This window comes from Rousettus aegyptiacus, unplaced genomic scaffold (genome assembly GCF_014176215.1).
Source record: "Rousettus aegyptiacus isolate mRouAeg1 unplaced genomic scaffold, mRouAeg1.p scaffold_m13_p_4, whole genome shotgun sequence".
Classification (NCBI taxonomy): Eukaryota; Metazoa; Chordata; class Mammalia; order Chiroptera; family Pteropodidae; genus Rousettus; species Rousettus aegyptiacus.
The window spans coordinates 133,807,634-133,830,267 of NW_023416307.1; the positions used below are offsets into that span (position 1 = coordinate 133,807,634).

The window sequence follows — 22,634 nt, forward strand, 5'->3', positions numbered from 1 at the left end:
TACATATACATCAGGGATTCATAAGTGTCTTTCAGTGTTTATTTTTGCTTCAATTACTCTATCGGTATAGATCAGTGGCTCACATACTTCAGCGTACATCAGAATCACTTGCGGGCTTGTTCAAAAGATTCCTGGACTCCCCTCACAGCTTCCGATTCAGTAGGGACCTCAGTAGGGACCGAAGGATCTGCATTTCTAACAATCCCCAAGACAATGCCGATGCTGCTCGTTCAGGGACTATACTTAAGAACTTTGGCATATGCTATTCTGAAAAATAGTTTCTGTATATTTTTCTTCTATTTAAAACCATTAATTGTTCTTTTTAAAATATCTGGGCTTTCATTTCAATAATACTGCACGTTTTCAATTCACATTCTCACAGTATGGTGATTACAACTTTTAAAGCTAGTAAAAAATACAAGTGAAAGCTTACAATGTTGTTTTGTTTGAGTGATATATAGTGATGATGAAAAACTTTCAAGAGACTGGGGTTCCTAAAAATAAATGAGGGCAGGAAGATAATCAGCAGAGAGCTGAGAGGTTCCCAAATGAAAATTATTGTTTTGTCCTTTCCAGTAAATTCTTAATGTCTTCAGCTGCAGAACAGCTCATTTCTGAGGTTCTTTTTGGCCTCATGAGTTAATCACACCAGGAGGAGTCACTTTAACTCACATGCCTTTAGGAGTAATGATACGTTTAAATGATTAAACAATCAGAAAAAAAATGCATATCTCTATAATGAAAGCAGTTAGCACACAGATCCATGGTTTATATGAGTATCACAAGTCATTTGTAAATAACATGTTCATTTTAGATATGTAAAGAGTTCTGTCATGCCCTATGAAATAAATTATATTTTATTGGTGCCCGGGTGTTTCATAACTTTTATTTATTTGCTGCAAGAGTGGAGAATTAAGATAGAGTAGTTTATTTCACCAAAAGACTGACAAATGGCTCATTAGACACTTATGAAGCTGAAGCTAATTGTACAATTTTTTTGTTGTATTAATTGTCACTACTTGCTTAACATGCTCACACTGGTGGCCCTCAGTGTCCATTTTTCACCACTAACCCATAAACTACTCTCAAAAAGAAAAACAAAACAAAAAAGAAAAGAAAATAGAACTTAAAATATAATTTGGGTTGGAAGAGTGTATTGGAGGAATGACAAAGGATTAAAATGATGGCCTTTCCCCACTGGACCACCAATAACCATCAATCCCAAACAGTAGTCACCTCACATCACCTAACAGCTTGAGTCACAGAGAATGGAAGAGCTGCTTTTTTGTTATTCAGATTAAATATCATTTACATTGTATACTTTTTTTTTTTATTTCGCCAGAGACATAAGGTCAGAATTGATTGAATATGTACTACCTGCATATAATGATTTCTCGTTTTTTACAATCATGTGCTAACGCTGCACAGTAATGGCCTACGGATGAAGAGACAGATGTACTACCAGTCATTCGCTACACATTTGCATTAACAAATCATCATTTAATTGAAGCCCATCCAACAAGTTTATGCTACTTAAATAAAGTTCCTTTCAATAAAAGATGCCACAATGACACATGGTGGTTAACTACGAGGAATAATTTTTTTTAAATTATATTTATTTTTATGTCAAAGGCTTAGGTGTGCATTACGCAACCATTTATTAATTTTAATTTTGCTTGGAATAAACAACCTGACAAATAGCTACTCTGGAGTAGGATCATTCTCTTTTAAACAGTAACACCACAAGTTTCTACACTACAGATTTCACTACCCATCCCCTCTCCTCAAATATATTAAAGAACATGACTTATATAAAAGCTATTCAGGAGGTACATGCAAATATTTATGCCAAAGCTCCAATATTAATATAAATCTAAAATCCTGCTACTATCAGGGAGTACTATTATTTTTAAAATATCATGCTGAGTTTCCTGGGTAAATACTTAGGGTATTACCTAATAGACTCAAAATTTCTAGTCTTCTTAAAAAATAAGTAGGGGAGGGTTGTGCAAATTCTAATCCTCAACCTTGATTTTACACACATGGTTATCATTTATGCCACTTTTAATAATATTCTGATTCCATTTACTGCATTACCTAATTCTTTAGTAGGGAAAAAGGAAAAGAGAGAAGAAAAAAAATCCCTTAGCACTACCTCCCACGTAAAACATTTGTCTCAAAACAAGGATGGTTAAATATAGTAAGGGAATCTCTCCCACCTCCTTTCCAAGTTTTTATGTGAAAGTGGTTTTTCTTTGTTCATGCTAAAGATAAGGACACTCATTTAAAATCAATGTCTGCCTATTGATAGCCTAAATGTAGAGCATTATGCATTTTGTGCATAGATATGTATAGGTACATCTATTTCACATTTGTATACAGACCTATATGTGAGAATGAAAGATGTTATAAGGGCATTATTCTGACAGTTTATAAGCGAACAAAAACTTGGTTCTTAAATGCATGATTTATTTTCTCCAAATAAAAATTATCTTTTATTTTTCCCTGGGTTTATGTACATTAATGATATGTACAACATTTTATTTAAACTGGCAAGAGAACTCTCTGAAGTGTTAAAATAAGCCTTCTAATTGTTCTCTAAATTGCATTCTTTTAAAACAAGTAAGACTAGAGAAAAAAATAGGAAAATTTTTTTAAAAAATCTATAACTCACTAGGTTGCTTTGGGTTCCTTTTACAGTCAACTATAGAGACAGGTGAAATTTCACCTTGCTATAAGATTCAAACTAAATTATGGCATAGAGAAATGTGTCATAAATCAACTTCAAATACTGAACAAAAGATAAATAACAGAAGATTTATATTCTGACATAAAGAACAGTCTCTAACTACAATACAAAGCAAAGGAAATAAAATCCTACTGTGCTACTCCAGCGCTACTTCTCCTTGCTCTTTTTATATGCTAACTCAGAATAGTAATTATGGATCTTGCAAGTTGACTTCTGTTTTCCAGAACTATGAGTTGTACGTAAAACATGCCTTTTCATTGAAACAATTACCATTAATCAAAACACTGAGAGCTAATACCACTCAAGTCCAACCTACCGCTGTGCCCAGCAATATATCAAACTGTCTGTTGTCAAACATTCTAAACAAACTTAAACAGACTGTTTTCACTATGAATAACAGAAAAAAAAAATGCTTGCTAAGTAATTTTTAAATTCAAATTGCTATCTCAGTAATCCATTCTGTCACTGGATTTTAATTTTAAGTATCAATCATAGTCCAACACAGACAGATCACTATTTGGCTCAGAAAAAAAGAGTCAGTGGCAGTGATAAACGAAGGTGCCTGGGAAAGACTTGGTACTAACAATGAATTCTGTTAACCTCTAATAATTCAGTGCAGAATTACACTTAAACATGTAACACATTTTACTTTTTTAGGGGTTTATAATGCTTCATTTCCCAGCAAGAATTAGTAGCATAAGAGAAGAATATTTGATTGCTCTACAGGAGTCATAAATAACAAAACTATTTCTATCACAAGTGCACATGGACCATGACTCTATTATTTTATGTTTACTTTAATTTTAAATTCAGTTTTAGAGAAAATGACACAAGAAAATTTCTATGATAATGAAAACCACTTAATTTCTCTTCACATAAGCATCAGACATTTACATCACTAACATATTTCCATACACAGCAATCTCTATGCAGAGTTGTCATCCATAAATGAGGTAACAAGTAACTATCTTGAAAGACCTTTATTTTTCTAATCATACCTTTCCTTTCTCCTACTTTACTCTAATTCTTCTCTTTTACTTAATAAACTAAAAGGTAAGATTCTCATCTAGAGAGGTAAAGGCAAAATATTTTATGAGTCAGAAAGTCAGCTCTATTTCCCAATTTCTAATCAGTGGAGATGTCAAAGTATTTTACAAAAGAGGATGAGAAAGGGGATGGGAACAGTGGCGTTTAACAAACAGATCAGGCATTTACTACCAGCAAGCTCCATTATGGATTTCTGAGCTTTGTAAGCCAAGCTCCCCCAAGTGTAATTAAATTTTTATTTATAATGGGTTTGTGACTGTTAACTTCATGTTGCTGGTGCCTGTTTCCTCCACACATGCTCAAACACACCGATGTGAAATATTATTCCGCAGTTACTACTAGACAGTACATGTTGATGAAGATCCCTTTCATTTAAAAATCAAAATTGAACATTAATAAAAATACATTCATAAAACAAGGACATGGCATGCAGTGTCTGAGACAGAACACACGCACATTAACAGATCACTTTCACAGAATCAAATTATTTTTCACAGCTTTATGTAGTAAACTACAAATCTCATATAGAAGGATATAGGGATATTACACAACAGACTACATTTTTACTGCTAGTGAGACCCAAGATTAGTGTAACTACAACTAGAAAAAAGGTCTGAAGTCCACCAAAGCCAACGTGTTGAGCAGTTTCTTCATTCACAAACCTCTCCACCTGATAGAATTTATCACTTCTGTTTTATCATTAATCCCTCCCCCTCCTCATTTAAGTATAAACCCCTGTATACTTTACACCTTCTTTTAAATGCTTAATACAAGTAACCACAGGAGAATCTCTTCTCTCCTTGAAAAACTGCAAATAAAGATGTCAGCTATTGAGTATATTTGTGGCGTTTCCAGCAGCTGCTGTTAAATACCAGCTGGTCTAGCTGATTAAAATTACCTCCGAGTTGGTATTATAAAGATGCCTGGGCAGCGTTGCTGTATTAATGGATTATTGAGTGAGCGATGAAAACCTTGGCCAGCTGATGCGTTTTATTACAGATAGGCTTTATGATGTGTAATCACTGTAATTTTTACAACTAGAGGAAATATGAAAAAAGGAGTAAAAAAAATCCCCATAGAAACTGATTTAACTAGATTATTCTTACCATTTTGTTTCCTAGAAGGAAGGAATGAACGTATGTAATTACTATGTATAAAAATCCAGGTATGGACCTATACACATGATTTATCTATCCATCTACATGGCTATGTTATCATCAATGCAGACAAGGAGAGAATGAACATGAACAAATGCAGTATGCATACAATTTGTGTGACTATTCACCATGTTGTTGTCTGCCAAACAACCCAATTGGCTACAATGGGATCACATGACCTAAAATAGTTTTGAACTGTTCACCAGCTGGGCAATAGCTGAAAATCCAAATCTGGCCAACTGGACTATGGTTTGCAATCCAAGGGACAGGATCGTTTCACACCCTTTACCATTTCCCTTTAGTTGTTTTCTTATAAGCCAAGGTTTTTATAGAACTCAACCAAATTGTCTCCCAGATCCTCTAACTTACAGCTTATGTTCAAAAGAAGGTATGGCAGTTTATTGGCTCAGCTATTTTTATGGCTGCTTCAGGAGCCAGGACCCTACTCTATCAGTTTCCACGACTATTCAAAAATGCACTGCTCTATTTATGGCACTCTCAAGGCGCCTGTATGCTCCTGACTGTTTTTAAGAATAAACATGGACTCTCAGGAGGCTGTGACCAATTAAAATGGATCAAGTAGAGAACAAAATTCATTCAAATATGTTGCTGGGGGAATTAGTAACTTGTAGAAAAGGACAGCCATCTCAGACTGGATTCTCTCTTTTAGGTAATCCACACTTTTACTTTAAAGTAATATTTAAGAACATAATGTTTATCATCAAGTAGTATCAGGTGTATCATATAATACTTACAACAATTTTTCACATATCAATAATAAAACACATTGAGCATATGACTGGAAAGTAATGAAACTGATTTTTTAATAAAGATATCAAATGTATATGTGAAATGATTCCTTTAGAGCCCATGTTAGGCTTTCTGTATACCTCCCACAGAAGCCCGGTGGTGTGTTTTGAGGGTTTGTTTTACTCAAGCAAGTAACTGACACTAATAATTAGAGCCGAATGTGGTGAATGACCTGAGAAATGAGGCTAGGCAACACTCTGAGATAAAACAAATTTTAAAAAGGTATTTGATTTCACATCCATGAAACAGGCTTCCAATGTGGCTCCTACACTAATAATGAAGATAATGCCAAGAGAAAAATTACCGAATGATTCTGAGTAATAATATTTCATTAAAATAGGTGTATAACTTTAGAAGAGTCACAGTCATTTTCAACCTAAAAATACCAGTATGCGGGCTTAAAAAAAAAATCTGACCATTAGTTAAAACATTTGTTTTGGTTATATTTTCACGGAAATTAACCTAATCATTTGTACTACCTTCAAATATGTGCAACTTTAACATTGGACTTCGCCATTTTGTGCAATCTTTCACTCATATGGCAACCCATCCATAAAACTTCTGATGGCTGGGAACCGTGGAGCCTCTGCTGACATTGGGGTGAAGGCACTCACCAATCCTCAGCTACTTTGCAAAAACTTTTTGATAGAGGATTTTTCCACTTGCTGTTTCAAAATATGCCCACGCATCCCAATTCTTTCCACTGGTCCTTATCTAGCCTCCTGTAGAGGCTATCCCCTATTCTAATTAATAATCCTCAACCCCCCAAACGATGGTGACGTAAAGCACAACGCCTGATAGCAGCAGGTGTGTAATAATATAGTGAATGTTGAATGAATGATAGCTTGAAACAGTTCTATTACAAAAAAACCCGATTAAAATGAAAAAAAAAAATCATCATAAATGAAATCCAGTAAAAGGTATAAACTAAAAAAGCTAAGAAGAAATTATATACACAGCTTAATCAAATTTTGTTAATGGGAGAACGCATAAATCTAAGAACAGCTAGGCAAAGAGCCAAACTTCTGATCAACTAGAATCGAACCAGAAGCAAAGAGGTCAATCATATGTTGGTCAGAAGCCGGCTGGTAATACTTGGGTAGCTGTGGGGACCCCCTTTGGTAGTGAAGTGCTGGTCCTGGGTTTGGTGGGCTAGTCTTCCACTGCCTTGAGACCTTATTCCAGAATGCAGGGCTTCAGAGGCCAGCATTAAACCTACAGCTGTAGAATTGGTATAGAGAAATCAGTCAAACCTTGTTTCTTCAGAGATCCTTAAGCAGTTTTTAAAAGGCGGGGAGCAGTAGTGTGTGTCAAGCGTTGTCTGATAAAAAGAAATAGCGAGATTATAAAATCTAGAAAAATGGTTTAAATGCCTACCAAACACTAAAAGCTTTGTTTCATATGCCACTCTCCTTTTTCTTTTTCCTCCTGTCTTTTATGTCCTAACACCAGCAAAATGCGTTGGTTGTTGGTGGGACTATAGTGAGGAGCAAACATGGGAAGGCATGAGAGACCGAGGGGTGAAAAAAAAATCAGAATGCACAGGCAGAAAACCAAAATGGTGGAGGGAAGCCAAGAGAAAGCCTATCAGACCAACTCTAAGAGTGGAAAGGAGGTGCCTGCTCTACTAGCAGCAAAACCACCCATGGAAAAGGACGAGCGGAGATAACTGATCACTCTCACCTCACATTTACTACTGTTTTCGAATTGCATTTTCTACAAAAAAAGAGTGGAAGTAGAAAGCCAAAGATAAGGAAAATCACATTAGGAGCCAGTCTACCCCAATTTGGCACTTTTGTCAGAAGTACCAAAAAGAAGAGGCGCTCCTCCTCCCTGAAGCTGATCAAACAACAGAAAAGACAGCTAGCTGCTTACTTACTGATGGGCTAAACCAAAGCAAAAGGCATTTAGTATATGAGGACTCATGACTCCAGAAAGAACTATTTTTCATTAATTTTCAATTTAAAGGAGTAATATTATTCATCATTTTTATTATTTAGAGGTATGAGGTCTTAACTAGGATTTTATGATCCTTGCTATGATTTATCATTATTTTTTAATGAACACTTAGAAAGTGTTTTCTGTGTGCCAGAGACGGTTTAAAGTGCTTTGCAAATAGAAACTCTGGACGTGATAACCCTTATAAAGAAGGTGCTCTTAATCTAACTTCAACTTCTGGAAGCACTCATTGCAACCCCGAAACTGCAATCTCGTTTTGGGTTGCAGTGAAAGAAGAGTTCGGCAAGTGTAAGAAGGTACAGGTTAGATGGATTATTAGTATTACTTTTCTCTATTTCTTGTTTCAAATAAAATAAAGACTTTTTAATTATAAGCTAGTAACTCAAATGAACTAAAGCTACAATATATACCGAGTATCAACATGACAAAGTTCTACTCATTTAAATATATTTGTATTCCTGTTCTCTCCCTCCTCCCACATCAGGTCTAAAGATTTATCATCTTCATACTTCGGGACTGGTCAGCTAGAAGAAATAGAGCTCTGGTTCCCTTCAGTATCACTGCTTTGGCTTAATTCTGACAGTATCCACAATGTTCACTGTTCTCACTAGCACAATTTTTTTTAACAGTTTTAGACCCACTGACTTAATTAGGTCAGGTTCTCTTTAATAAACATTGAACTGACTAAGTATAGGTCTGATCTCTCAGCTTGTAACTCATTTTTTTCTTCCCAGTCTTAGCCATTTTTACATAGTTTCTGATGCCTCCTAATCATTTCTTATGTCTATTAAAAATGATTACCTATTCTAAATTTAGATCTTTAAAAAGGTATTTTCTCCAACAGATTCCATGTAGTGCAACATTTAATTTTAATAAGGCTTTAAATAAACCTAAATAAAATAAAATTTTAAACATATTTTTTAAGTCTTGGGGTTTTTAAACTACACATGCCATTTATTTACAGTTGAAATCAGAATCTTTTAGAGGTGATACAGTGGTATAAAAAATCATCTATGAAATCATACAAAAATAAAATAATTAAAGTAAAATGAAAATGAAAACATTATTTCTATTAGAGAAATCAAGTTTTAATGAAAGTTTTTAGAAACAATATATATATACATATATATATGCCAAAGTGAGTTACAAACAATATTTTATTCTGCACTTAAATTGTTTCAAATCAGAAATAAGAAATTTGAGGATATAAAGAAACACATGATGAAGAACCAATAGTAGCCGAAAGCAAAATAAAAGTAAAAAGCAACAGGTTCTACCAGTTTTTCATCTGTATCCTTAATAAGTTAAAGAAAAGGTTTTTTTTAGAGTTTGTGGTAGAGGAGCTCTTATTTTTTTTTATCTTTTATAATACTGTAGTAAATGATGACTTTTCTTAATTGTTCAATAGCCTTTGGCCAATAGCATCTTATGAAATTATGAGCTTGAAAGAGGTTCTCTTCATTAAGCAAGCTCATCATTTTTCTAACATTTATTTCAAGGAAGAACTAATGGTGATGGTAAGGCAGGCTTCTATCTTGGTCCTTAATGAACTTTAAAATAAATTTTTAGAAACTTTTAAAATTATTTTACAAATTAAAATAGTTTAAAACAATTTTACTGTTCTTAAAATAATTTTACAAATTCAGAAAAAGAGCTTAGAATTTTCACACAAAACATACTGGTGACCTCAAATGTCTTAAAAGCTAGTCAAGAGACATGGCTCTAGAAAACTTGGCATTTACAGGCATCTGTTCGATGTACTAATAGTTCCTATAAAAGGTTTTACACATATTAAGCAGATTCCCTAGAGGTCAAAAAATAAGGGTAAATGCTTAAGTCTGGTCAGAGACCCATCAAAGATACACATAGTAATCACTGATATAAGCTATGCAAGTTTGCTTAATTATGAGGTATACTTAAAATGGAGTATGATATCATATATGAATTACCATATAGCAATAGCAAAGAGCTTATTATGGCAATTAGCTGTATGTAGACATTCGATTTGCCTCTGGCTTACTTGGTTATGGAAAAGGTTGAAGAGGAGAAAAACAATCTGAGACCCATGAAATAAAGAAGCCATGGGTGAAAATGAGGGAGAGAAACTGAATATAAGAGATGATTAATAATGTCAAGATTTTACTCGCATTTAGCTATTATTTCCAAGTCCTAAAAATCTCTCCTTCATACTTTAGAGTCTATGGTTTTGATGTGAAGATAAAAATTATTTCCCTTCCAATCTACAGTTGTATCACTTTTGTCATACCAGATGACTTAAAGAAGACATTCTATTATTGTTCCACTGTGATTTAAAAACAACTCTGACAATATATTTCTGATAAAATTTTTTTTTAATTTTATTTTTTATGACTGTCATTACACAGCCTTTTATGTGTATAAAGTTTTGGAGTAGTATTTGTTTCTCCTGTAAACTTATATTCAGTTAAAGACATCACGACAAGTGTAAAGTCACAATTTTACTAGATTTCTTTTAAGGAATGCTGATATAACCTGTACTTGATCCTTGTCTGATTAGTGAGTTTAAAACTGGAGTTGGCAAAGTGTTGTATAGTTTAAGGGATATAACTGAAAGATAAGGATGACTATTAGTACCTGGAATGGTATTGGGATGGGGAGTATGTTCTATCATGAAATATTTTGGCCTAGCAGTCTTTAGCACATCAGTATTTCTCAGGTGTGTAGTATACTTTGTGTTTTAATGACCTCAATCCTTAATCAGAAATATAAATTTCAAAACTGAGAATTTAACCACATACAGAAATTTTTAGAAAACATTCATAAATCAACTGCTAATAAATAAATACAATTTAATAAATGGAGTCTTAGTTGCAGAGCTAAAAAGTTTATGATAAAAACATATAGTATGTATTGTGGAAGCATTTAAAGCTATTAAGTGTATTAAATGAAAATGCCATCATTTGTTTTTTGGTTGTTATTTATTAAGCTCCAAAACATAAGTGGAAGCAGCCATTTAATTGGAAGAAATTTTAAACCACAGGCAGAATTTTAGAAGGAAGACGAAAAACATCCTGGTCTGTGTAAATGCTGCATTTCCCGATATGTAAATTAGAGTACTTAAAGCTACAGTATCCCAAGATCATAATGAAAATCACTGTTTCTCAAAGTTCATAACCCTATTGTGTTTAAAAGTTTTATAATGTTCTGTGTAATTATCAAATCATAGATTCTATCTGCAAACCATTTAAGTTGCCTCTTCATTGCTATCAGCAATTCTTACCTGGACAATTGCAAAAGCCCTCCTAGGTGAAATCCTTTTTTCTAGTCTTGCCTCTTTTAAATACATAAACCACAATAATTTAGTCTAAATGCCAATTAGACTGAACCATTTAACGCTTTACATTCTCAAAAGTCAGTTAGACACGGGTGGACGTTCTGTAGGAACTGGCCTTTGTCTCTCTCCTTGTCTCACTTTACTAGCAATTTCAATTAGCATCCTGCAGCATGCGCACGACCAAACCGATGTTTCCACATCTCTGTCCAAAGCTCCACAGCCATTAATTCAGTTGTCTACACAGCAGCCATGGTCTCAGAGAAACTCCGAACTCAACACACCCGTAACTGAATTCTTCTTCCTCTTGAAATTTCTTTCTCTAGTTACTGCTCTTCAGATTATTATTTTTGATAACTGCATTTAGTTGTATACATCTAACAATAGCTTATTGGTCACATTGCTTTCAGGCAGTTCTTTAAGTCCTGCCTTTCCCTTGCTTGAGTTATTAATTTTTATTCATCTTTCATTGGGAATAGTATATTTTTACCTAGAAGGGCATGTGGATTGTACCTTTCCTAAACTTGTGCATGTGTGACTGGGTATAGTCTTCCTTCTTGGTCTTTATCCTAAAATTCATGGTTATTTTGTCAGTACAGATTCTGTTCACCAGTTAATCTTAAACTTTGCAGGTCAAGTTTAAGATTAAAGTAACAGAACTACCCTATCCCTCCCTACTTCCTTATTTTCCTAACCAGCAGCCTGACCTAAGAAAGGTGAGTAGAGCAGGTCCCTGAAGAACATCATTTGGTTCATGTCATTTCATTATGTTAATAAGAAAAAAAAAATTAATTCCTTGTCAGGGCCATTGTTTGTGTGCAGTTTGCATGTTCTCTTCATGTCTGTGTGGGTTTCCTCTGGATGCTCTGGTCTCCTCTCACATCGCAAAGATGTGTGCATTAGGTGAACTGGCATGTCTAAATTGTCCCTGTCTGAGTGAGTGCTGGTGTGTGTTTAGTGGCCCTGTGAAGGGCGTCCTGTCCAGGTTGCTCCCACCTTGTGCCCTGAGCTGCTGGGGTAGGCTCCAGGTACCTGTGACCCTGATTTGGAATAAGCAGGTTACAAAGTAATTCTCTTTCTTGTTTTTATTAATCTTTCTTAAAATGTACGAATAGCTCACATTTATTTGAATGTTTAATAGTAGATGTGTTTTAGGTTTGTGTTTAGAAGTTTAGTGATATTTTTGTGACCAGAAATATGTCGTAGGAACTTAACTCTAGTTTATATCAATTAGCCTATGGAAAATTGGTTTGGTTATACATCATTTTGCTTAAAGTCAAAGCATCCAAGAACCTACTGAAAACTTTATGTGAGGAATTGTTATATTGGGCCTGGACAAGAATATTTAAGTCTTAAGCAACAGCTTATTATTTTAGCTATGCTTTTGCTACTGGTACTTGTACATGGAATATCCTGAGCTCTTTCTGTTCTAAGTCTTGGCACGACTGTGGGCGCTGGGCTCTCCAGTGCCCTCGATTTGCCATTTCCTCCTCACCAGGCTGACTTCTGATCACTACTAACAAGATTCTTCTCATTCCAGGCCTTGTATCTGCTTGGTTTTGTTATTTATCTGGTCACCCTGACTTTGACACACGGTTCCTGTGGGTGCTTTAGTTTTCTACCACATTCACAGATCTAGTCAAATTAGAGTGTGAATGTGGGCTCAAGGGTTCAAAACCTGGCTCAGCTTCTTGGTAGCTGGTCAATCTAAATAAGCCTTTATAAGCCTTAATCGTGATAATTCTTACTCATGATAATTCTTCATACAGAAGGAAAAATACCAGCTCTTTCAAAAGGAGTTATTTTGGAGGACTACCCAGTGGTATATGACGAGGTATCAGTGGATCTTCACCTTCTTATCTCTCATTCTTACTTTTACATTTAACGTATAAGATAAAGCTCATTGAGAAGAAAAGAGTATTTCAATCATTAACTGTATTTAGAATAGGAAGCTTTTTGCTTAAATTGTTAAGACAGGGAATTTTTAAGGTGGGTGATTATATCGATTTTAATGACAGTTATGTTTTTTACAATTTATGTCTTTACAAGTTATGTTTTTTACAATTTTAAATACAGGTTTAAAAAAACTTAGTAGTCACACATAATTATACTATGATATGTCTTAGAATATATTGTGATATAAATATTTTAAAATATCACAAAATTTATCAATAACCTCCCCAATTAAGTTATTATAAACCACCACAGTGAAGCAATGGCTAATCCAGGAAACAGAAAATAAAGGAAATGGAAGATGTATAAAAAACATTTGGGAGATATGGATGGAATTTATCCCACGAGTGCTGTAAAGAGCTCATAATTTAAGAATGCCAAAGCCCAAGTGTGTTATGAGGGTCTTTCCTCAAAAGTGACATTAATTACATATCCCACAGATGCTTATTATGTAGTCTATTTATATCAAAGTATAAAATGTAATAGTAAAAAATATACAGATTCAATATATTTAAGAGTGACAATAAAACTCTGGCCTAGCAAAAATCGCTATTTTTAAACTTCAACTTTTGGTCTCTTTAGAAAACAGTATTCAATCTTTACACTGATTCTGCTAAGATTAAGGGTCTTTTGGACTCACAACAAGTATCTCCTCAAGGATGGAATCAAACACTAACAGTTAATATTTTAGAAGCTTCTGCACAAAAATAACTTCAAAGTGATGAAATAAAATTCTTATTCTCATAGTGAAAACAAAGATGGCAATAAAAACTCCAACTCTTAGATATAGGGGTCAAAGGGGTCACATATTTGGTGACAGAAGGAAATCTAACTTTGGATGGTTGAACACACGATGCAGTATATACGAAGGGCTGCTGAACTGAACATCTGAAACTTATTTGATTATTAATCAATGTCACCTCAATAATTTTTAATAAAAAAGAAGGAAATTACCTTGAAAAGTTCAGAATAATGTAGTCAATGTTTGCTTTGGAAATTAGTCATTATGCATTGATATACCTCTACAGAATTTAATATTTAAAAAGTCTAATACTCATCAATAACTGCCAAATAATAGATAACTCAAGATGTTAATTATCTGAATTAAAGTAAGAGGAACTTCGTTCTAAGTGAAACAGGTGTAATCTTTCATAAAGTTAATGAAAAAGAGTGTAAACTACTTTTAGGAAATATTTTGTAATACCACTTACAAAGTGTTAAATATTTAATTTCAAAATAAGTTTTTTAAACCTAAATAGTAGGCTGATTTAACATTTTCTAACACTAAAACCAATTACTGTTATCCAGGGAGTAAAGCCCTTATATACATAATATCATTAATAAGCAAGTTATTATATAATATTCAAGATCACGAGTAGTCCCATATTTCAAGATAGATATCAATCTATTTAAAATTGAGATAAGCTAATTTCGAATGACTTTAGCCAATGTTATTACAATTTTTATTTTTATACTAATTATTAATATAATTTTGTTAAATAAATGTATTAGAAAAATGCAATAAATATGTTTACACATGGCTCACCTGCCACACTGGGAGGCTTTAACATATATTCTCTTACAAAAACCAGAACAAAAACTACTTTTAAAAGTGAAGTAATTGTGAAATATTTTTCTTAATGATAATTACAAGCATATTAGAAAGCAGATTTAAATAAATTTTAATGTACTATGCAACTGCTTAAGATTGACTAAAATTAGAAACCTGGATTCAGAGTATAATATTACTTTGCTAACATTTTCCCTATCATGTAAAGAAACATATTTATGATTTACTCCCCATTCTATATAAGTTGCTGGTATTGCTAACATTTCTCCCTCGGTGCATTCATTATTGGCATTCTTATCATACTGTTTCCTAATTTTGTTAGAACATTTTAGAATGTAAGAAAATATTTGTTTGAAAATAAAAATTCTGTTAAAAAATAGTCGGCATGTAAAAATACATTTCAAATGAGACAATTATGGATTCTGAAGTCATCCTGAGGAAGGGTAGGTTTTATTAACTAAAAATTAGTTATTTTATATTTGTCCACTTGATAATTTACTCAAACTGTAACTAATTATTTTTAAGTAGTAATACTGACTATAAGCCTAAATTACCAACTTTCTTCTGATGGGAATAAATAGCAGCATCAGCAATTGTTTAGATTAACATTATTTATATGATATAGGACAAAACGAAATATTTCAATTCATTTACATGAGATACGGACCTACAATATTTATTAGGTTCAAGGACCTATTGAGCCAAACTGCTATAATTTGTTTCTAAAAGTTCAGTTTCAACATCTATACTATCTCTTCAGAAGCACTGATCCAAAGGAGATATAAGTGCTTCCACTTATAAGAAGACCATATGTTTTAGTGAAGAAAATACAGAAAGCAAAGCCAGAGCTGGAAAGGTTCATGAATCGCTTAGTCCATCTCAGTCACAGAGCCATGATACCCTAGCTAAGAACTGGTAATGACATAATGATAACATAAGCACCGATAAACATACATTTAATGTTCATTACATACTGAGCACTACGCTTTTTATACATTATGATTTGATTCTCTCTCATAGGCACCCTATGAAATAGGTAACGATTATTTTTAATCTCCATGTCACAGATGAAGAAACCACGGCTCAAAGAAGGTAAATGGCTCCATTTTATTTCAAAGCCTGTGCTTCTAATGGCTATTTTGTATTGTCCTAATATTATTCTTTGGCCCCTAAGATTCTAACAGTCATTAATAGGAAACATAAAGTGGTGTAATATAGCTTAGGATAGCATAAAGACAGGAAAATAAAACCACAGTGACCTTTCGTATGCCCCACAAATAGAAATAATAAAATCAAATTTAATAAATGAAATGAGTAAAGTAGAATTCTTGTACTAAAAACGTAGTACACTCGATTAAGAGAATGAGTGACTTCAAAGATTTTTTAAGATGTGCATTTTTAGATAATGTAGATAAAATTCCACACAAAAATAATGGGATGAATAAGTCAGCTATGGTTACTGCAAGCTTTCGTATTGTTAGTACCGCTAAAAAGTAAAGCTAAAAGATTAATTATGACACAGATCATAGAATTTTACTGGGAAAGTGCTAGTTGGATGTCGAAGAAGCTCTATGAATCATTACGGCAAAGAGAAAGCTGGTGGAAACTTATGTCTGCAAAGGAAGCTGGAGCACAATGATCATAAGTCCATGCCATCACCACTGCAATGTACAGCACCAGATCGGACAACCAGATCGGACGAAAAAGTGATAAACAATAAAGCATTTCAAAAAAATCATAAACATGTCCAACATTAATTCTTTCCCTGATATTTAAGATCAATTTCTAGACTTTAGCAAACAATTTTTGAGGGTATAAAATAGGCTTTTGTATTTGAATAAACCAATTCTTTGAGTGCACAGTAGATAGGAATACAGAATTTAACTCTTAACCTTGCCACTAGCAATTTTAAAATAAGTTTTTATGTCTATAAATACAAATGTATTAGCTAGACTTGTAAGTATAACCGGCAATTCATCAATAACCTGTAGTGCTGCCCAACACCCACGTCACCCACGACTTTCTTGCTTCCTGTGTGAATGACGGAGGTGCTCTCAATGATGAAGTAAGTCAAGCTTAAGTCACAGAAATGAAACAAACATCATTAAAAACAGGAAAGCAGAAACCTGCAATTACATATCAGGGGTTCCAGAAAAGAAAGACAGCTGAATTATTATTAGTGAGAGACCCTCTGTAACATGAGAACATAAAGAAAACACTCATTGATATTCTTTTCTTTGGACTAAATCAATTGGCTTTGCTCTGGTCCTGAACCTTTGACTGCAGATTCTTTGTAATTCAAATAGTGAATTCATAATTATTAGCATCTACTATGCACATCTCGATGATATCTTTTCAATTTTCCATGTTCTACCTAATTGAGAGATGGAATTTGCAGGAAATATCTACCAAGGAACTGCCCAGCACTGGATAGTTCTATTGCTCCAGTATAAAGGATCCTTTTGTTATCTGTAGTACTACACAATTAATTCATATTTATTAAAACTGCTATCTTTGTTAATTTGCCTACTCACTTTATAGGACACTGAATGAATACACATAAACACAGACATACATAGACACATACACACACTCCCCTACGGAGTGACTGCTATTATAGCATGTTACAGAGGTTATGTGGCTGAAGATTAGTATGTTATGTTCACTGTAAGGAACGTTAACCTTGTTTTTTGAAATGCACTGTTTAGAGTAGACGACCACACAATAAAATGGAAAGAACATGGATATCTTATAGTAGTATCCTTTGGGTTTGGGGTTGGCTTCATATGACCTGTGCAACCTTGCACTTCTTAATGTGTTTAGTTTAATAATCTGCTGTTGCCATCTTGGACTTCTTACTAATTTTTTTAAGCGACGATTCATTTTTATTTTGCACTGGGCTCTGCAGATTATGAAGCCAATCCTGCTGGGATCTGAATTATAACTTTATGGTTTAACATGTGTAAACTTAGTGCAAGCCTTAATTTCTTCCTCTGTAACAAAGGGGTAACATTCAATTAACAGGCTTGATGGGAGTATCTGATGAAATATCCTATGTGAAAGTCATGAGCACAGAGCCTGGCACATAGGACACAAAAGAGATATGAAATGAAAAGAAGCTGGAACAGTTCTTGCTTTTACATCTAAAGATCTGAGACATACAGGAACCACCATAAATCATAATTAGGTATAACTGAAATTTAAACTTCAATACTTACAACCCATATATTTGTGGTGCAATTTCTAGTCTGTTCAAGTGCATATAAAGCTCAATATCATGCTTCTTCAGTAGATGATCCTGGATCTGGTTGACTTTGGTAACAATAGCGATTGTTGGCCCTAAATCCTGTGGTCTAGCAAAGGGGATGGGAGTCACCAGTGTTTCTTTCCCCTAAAAACAGAAAAAAATAGAACACGCACTATTTATATATGAAATTAACATATATATGGACATAATTTCTGAGTATATTTATCAATGGGTGCTTAAATAAGAATCAAGTATTTCAATCATCTTATGACAAAGGCTTACACTGTGGAATTATATGCCGTCATACAGATGACTGTGTTCATAAAGTTGAGAAGGCCCAGATATGCCTTCTAAAATACCTCCTATTTTTATTCCCTTGACCACCTTCTCTGATGACATTATGTATTACAAGATAATTTTGGCTAGAGGTAGTGGTAGGCTCTAGTCTATTTTCCCGTGGCTAGTCTGTCTAATCAGCCACAGTACCTAAATGGAATACTCTGATGAAAATATATTTCCTGTGGCATAAGACTTAAACATGAGAATCAGTAAATGAAAACTGTTTTAATGTAAGCTCTTAAAACTATTTTAAAAAGTCAGAAAATAAAGGAAACTAGTACTAGAAAATAAGATGTTTTTCAATTGCCCTTTGAGCAATTTAATAGCTGAGCAGAAGAGATTTTAAAACTCTCCAGGGCAAAAACATAGTTGACTTAAAAAAAAAAATTTATGTGGGCCATCTACAACTTCTCTACTCGCCATCCCATGTCCCATATTAAGAAAGATATATCTGTAATTCCTTATAATGCTTTCATGGGCACTTCAACTCTCCCCCTCAAATCTGATGACTTCTTCGAATATATTATGCCTGACCTTTCTTCTGATGTGATCCTCTCTCCAAAATTGGGATTTATACCATTACTCTGTGATTACCTAGTACTCATCCTCAGTCTACTTCTCTAGCTCAAATTCCTATTTCTGCTTCAAAAATATTGCTTTTTCATAAAGTTCTGGTCTTAATTTTATTCTCTACTTAGATGCAATTCCCTGAGTGACCTTAGTCATATATAGTGTGCTTCAATCAAAAACCCATTTTCCAAAGACTTAATCTGTATCCACAACCTAGAACTCCCTTGAATGCTTCCCATACATTCGGCAAGGACCCTTCAATTGCGAAAAGAGCCTCCAATTCAGCATGCCCACAACTGAATTCATCGTTTTCTGCTCAAAAACATCTTCGCTCTTCCCCCATGCCTATCATAAGCTATCCTCCAATAAGAACACCTAGTTTGCCAATTTTAGCTCCTCAGACCCACTCAGGGGCTCTCTTTCATGTCTCCTCTTCTACACCCCTCTGTAACAACCTGATTTGGGGGTCCTAATCATTTCATTTCATTTCACTCCTCCTAACTGGTCTCACTGCTCCTAATTTAGTCTGCTTTTAAATCCATCTTCTAAAATGCCTGGTAATCTATCTGACACAGATAATAGATTATGCCAAATTGCCTTCCTTAAACATTTTTAATAGCTCCCCATCATTTTCACTCAGGAGAAAACCCCCAAATTCTTCAGCCAGGTCTGTAAGGCTCTTCGCTACCTGCTGGCCCCAACTCCCACTCCCAGAGACTCTGGAGACGCCCTTACTTACTGAGAATGTCCCCTCCCCAATGTTTCTGCTGAGGAACTCCAAAGTATTTTAAAAATTTCACTCAAGAGCCATGCCCTATTTCATTACTCTCATCTGACTTATAACAGTATCCTTTTCTACTTCTTTGCCTCCTGAAGTGTGAGATTTCTAAGATGAATACCATCTTTTCATTGCTGGACCAGAGTCAAGGGCACAAGATAAAGAAGGTAAAGCTTTTGCCCTCATGTCTGGAAGTGAAGACTATGCAGAAAACAACTTAGAATTCCACATAAGAACAGTGACTAATCAGGCAAGTAGAAAGCACAGAGGAGAGGAGGAGCCTATGTGAGTATAAGGAAAAATTTCCCGGATGGGGTTCCATCTGCCTTTCCAGGATCACATCAAGTCTTGCAAAGAAATGCAGTCCTCTGTACTTCCTGCACTGTCTGCCTTTGTGTCTTTAGGTCCAAAGGACAGAAATCCACACTAATTTTTCCAATTCAATTAGTGCGTGTTCACTTATATAAACAGGAGAAAAGGAAACCTCGATACTGTGGTTATGGAATATAAAAATAATACATCCAAGACACCTTTTTATGATTTTGTGATATCTAATATTTACTTCAAATAATAATAAAAAAAATTTTAATTATGTTACAAGTTTTTCCTATTGATATTAAACTGAAATAACTTTTTTAGGAATTCATGATAATTATAAGATACTATTCACAACTGAAAGGTAGTGTTTACTCTGAAGCCAAATTTCCTTTAAAAACGAGCAATTTAACATTGATGTATTTTGGTCATAGAGTTTTTCCTTTGCTGAAGAATCTGTGTGGCTGAATACCATACAGTACTGGGTGGAAGCACTCAGGCCAGACAGGGTTTCTAATAAGCACATGAAAAACAGGCACCTGTATCCAGTCTTCTTTTAAGGGTCTTTAATACACGTACATCTGTAGAGATGCAATACTGGCTTTGGAAAGAACTGATCCTAAATTGTCCCGTTTAAAAACGTTTAACTTAACGCAATCATATATTCAATTTCTAGTTTGAATAGAATGAATTTTCATTAAATCAACAGCACATGTGGTCCGTTTTTCAAATGCTTAATAGAGACTCATGTTCTAAGGTTTATATAAACTACAGTTTGCAAAAGACTTCCCCTGTGCTCAGAATAGTTACAACCAAATCTCTTAAACTTAAGAAACTCAAAAGTGATGCTCAAGATTACTTAAGTACTAAACATTAAAATCAAAAGAGAAGCTAGAGTTAATGTAAAATACTTCCTTATTATCAGAATTTCTTATCATAATAAAGAATGCTATTCACTTTTAACAACTGGGGCAGCTGCAACTACCAATAAAACTAAAAAATCTTTTTAACCATTTATTAAGCAGTACTCAAAATGTGTTCTACAAATCAGAGGCAGTCCACAAACTGTTACAGGAATGCGACGAGATGATGATTTTATGCCATATGTAAACCAATGCATTGCTTTCTTCATCGAGAAAGTTTTATTATGAAAAGTATGTCTGGTGAAATAGGCAGCATGCATACTGATATAATTGAATTTTGAAAGGCACTAGGAGAACTGAATGAGGGAATGATATATTAATTTCTAGAGCTTCTTTTTTTAAAAAGTGATAAAATTATGAAATAGAATAAAAAGGGGAGGATGAATAAGGGATTCACTAGACATGTATTTTAGAAATATATTATTCACCGATATAGGCAAATAAATAACATAAATATTCAGAGGTCATATCTGTGTGTTCCTTGATTGAATGAATGTTTTTCTGTTGTTGTATTAGCCATTTTGAGGAACTTAACTTGGTGATATCAACATAAATAGGTAAAACTGAAAAATGGTAGCCCTCTTATTTTTATCATTCAGTTTCTTGGATACTGTTAATCAGTTATAAAATACAAAATGACAGTGCATGAAATAATCATGATGCTTATTTTAAAAATATTCAAATATTCTCTGCTCAAAATTTTGATATTCACTTAAGTCTATGACTTCATTAAGTCACTCACTAAAAATATAAAGTTATTGATCTAAAACATAACATCATATATGGTGACAGCAAGTTTCATCTCTAATAATCATTACAGAATATATCATGTTCATATATTGCTGAATGAAAATTTTATCACCTAGGCTAGGGGTCAGCAAACTAGCTCTGTAAAGAGCCAGAGAGTAAATAATTTAGGCTTGACAGGTCACTCAGTCTGTGTTGCAACTACTCAACTCTGTTATTGTAATGAGGAAGCAGCCACAGATAATAAGTAAACAAACAGGCATAGCTATGTCCTAATAAAACTTCTTTTATGGACAGAGAAATTGAATTCCATATTATTTTCATATGTCACAAAATATTATTCTTCTTTTCGTATTTTTTCAGCCAGTTAATAATATAAAAGCCATTTTAAGTCACAAGCTGTACACACACAGATGGCAGGCCAAATTGGCTTGCAGGCAGTAGTTTGCCCTGACCTATACCGAAAGTATAAAAAGCATTAGTCATCCATTTCATTTTTTAAGAAATGGAATGAAGTGACTGAGTAATACATGATTTCTAATGAGAATGCAACCAATTATACCAATATAAGAGAAATTGATCATATAGAAAATAATATATTAAAAACTCTTAACAACATCCCTTCCAGAATAATGTAATTTCCTCAATATTATGCAATAACAATGAAAAGACCATAATGATCTCTAAGTTAATGTAGATGTTTGTTTAAAATGACAGATAATTCAGCAATTTTACTTCTTGAGGTATGCCAAGAGAACGGAAAACATGTTCACACAAAAGTTTGTACACAAATGCTCATAGCAAGCAAAAAATGAAAAGAACCCAAATGGCCATGAACTTATGTATGAATAAACAAAATGAGCTATATCCACACAATGAAATATTATTCAGCCATGAAAAGGAATGAAGTACTGATGCATGGTATAATGAATAAACATTGAAAATACTATACTAAAAGAAAGGAGTCAGTCATGAAAGACCATACATTGTATAATTCATTTATATGAAATTTCCAGAATTATCAAGTACATAGAAATAGAAAGTAGGTGAGTGTTAGCAGAGGCGCTGGGGAGAAGCAAATAGAAGTGACTGCTGTTGGGCATGGGATTTCTTTTTGGGGTGATAAAAATGTTTTGGAATTAGTTGTGGGGATATTTGCA

The 22,634-nt window shown here is 33.9% G+C and overlaps 1 protein-coding gene across 6 annotated transcripts in view; it reads right to left on the reverse strand.

Annotated features, from left to right (window-relative positions):
• Positions 1–22,634, reverse strand: part of TBC1D5 (TBC1 domain family member 5) — a 463,234-nt gene that overhangs the window by 157,903 nt on the left and 282,697 nt on the right. For all 6 annotated transcript variants that reach the window (XM_016129299.2, XM_016129292.2, XM_016129294.2 and 3 more), the window contains one exon: positions 17,774–17,946. In XM_016129299.2, coding sequence (XP_015984785.2) covers positions 17,774–17,946 — 173 coding nt within the window. The remainder of the gene's footprint in view (positions 1–17,773; positions 17,947–22,634) is intronic.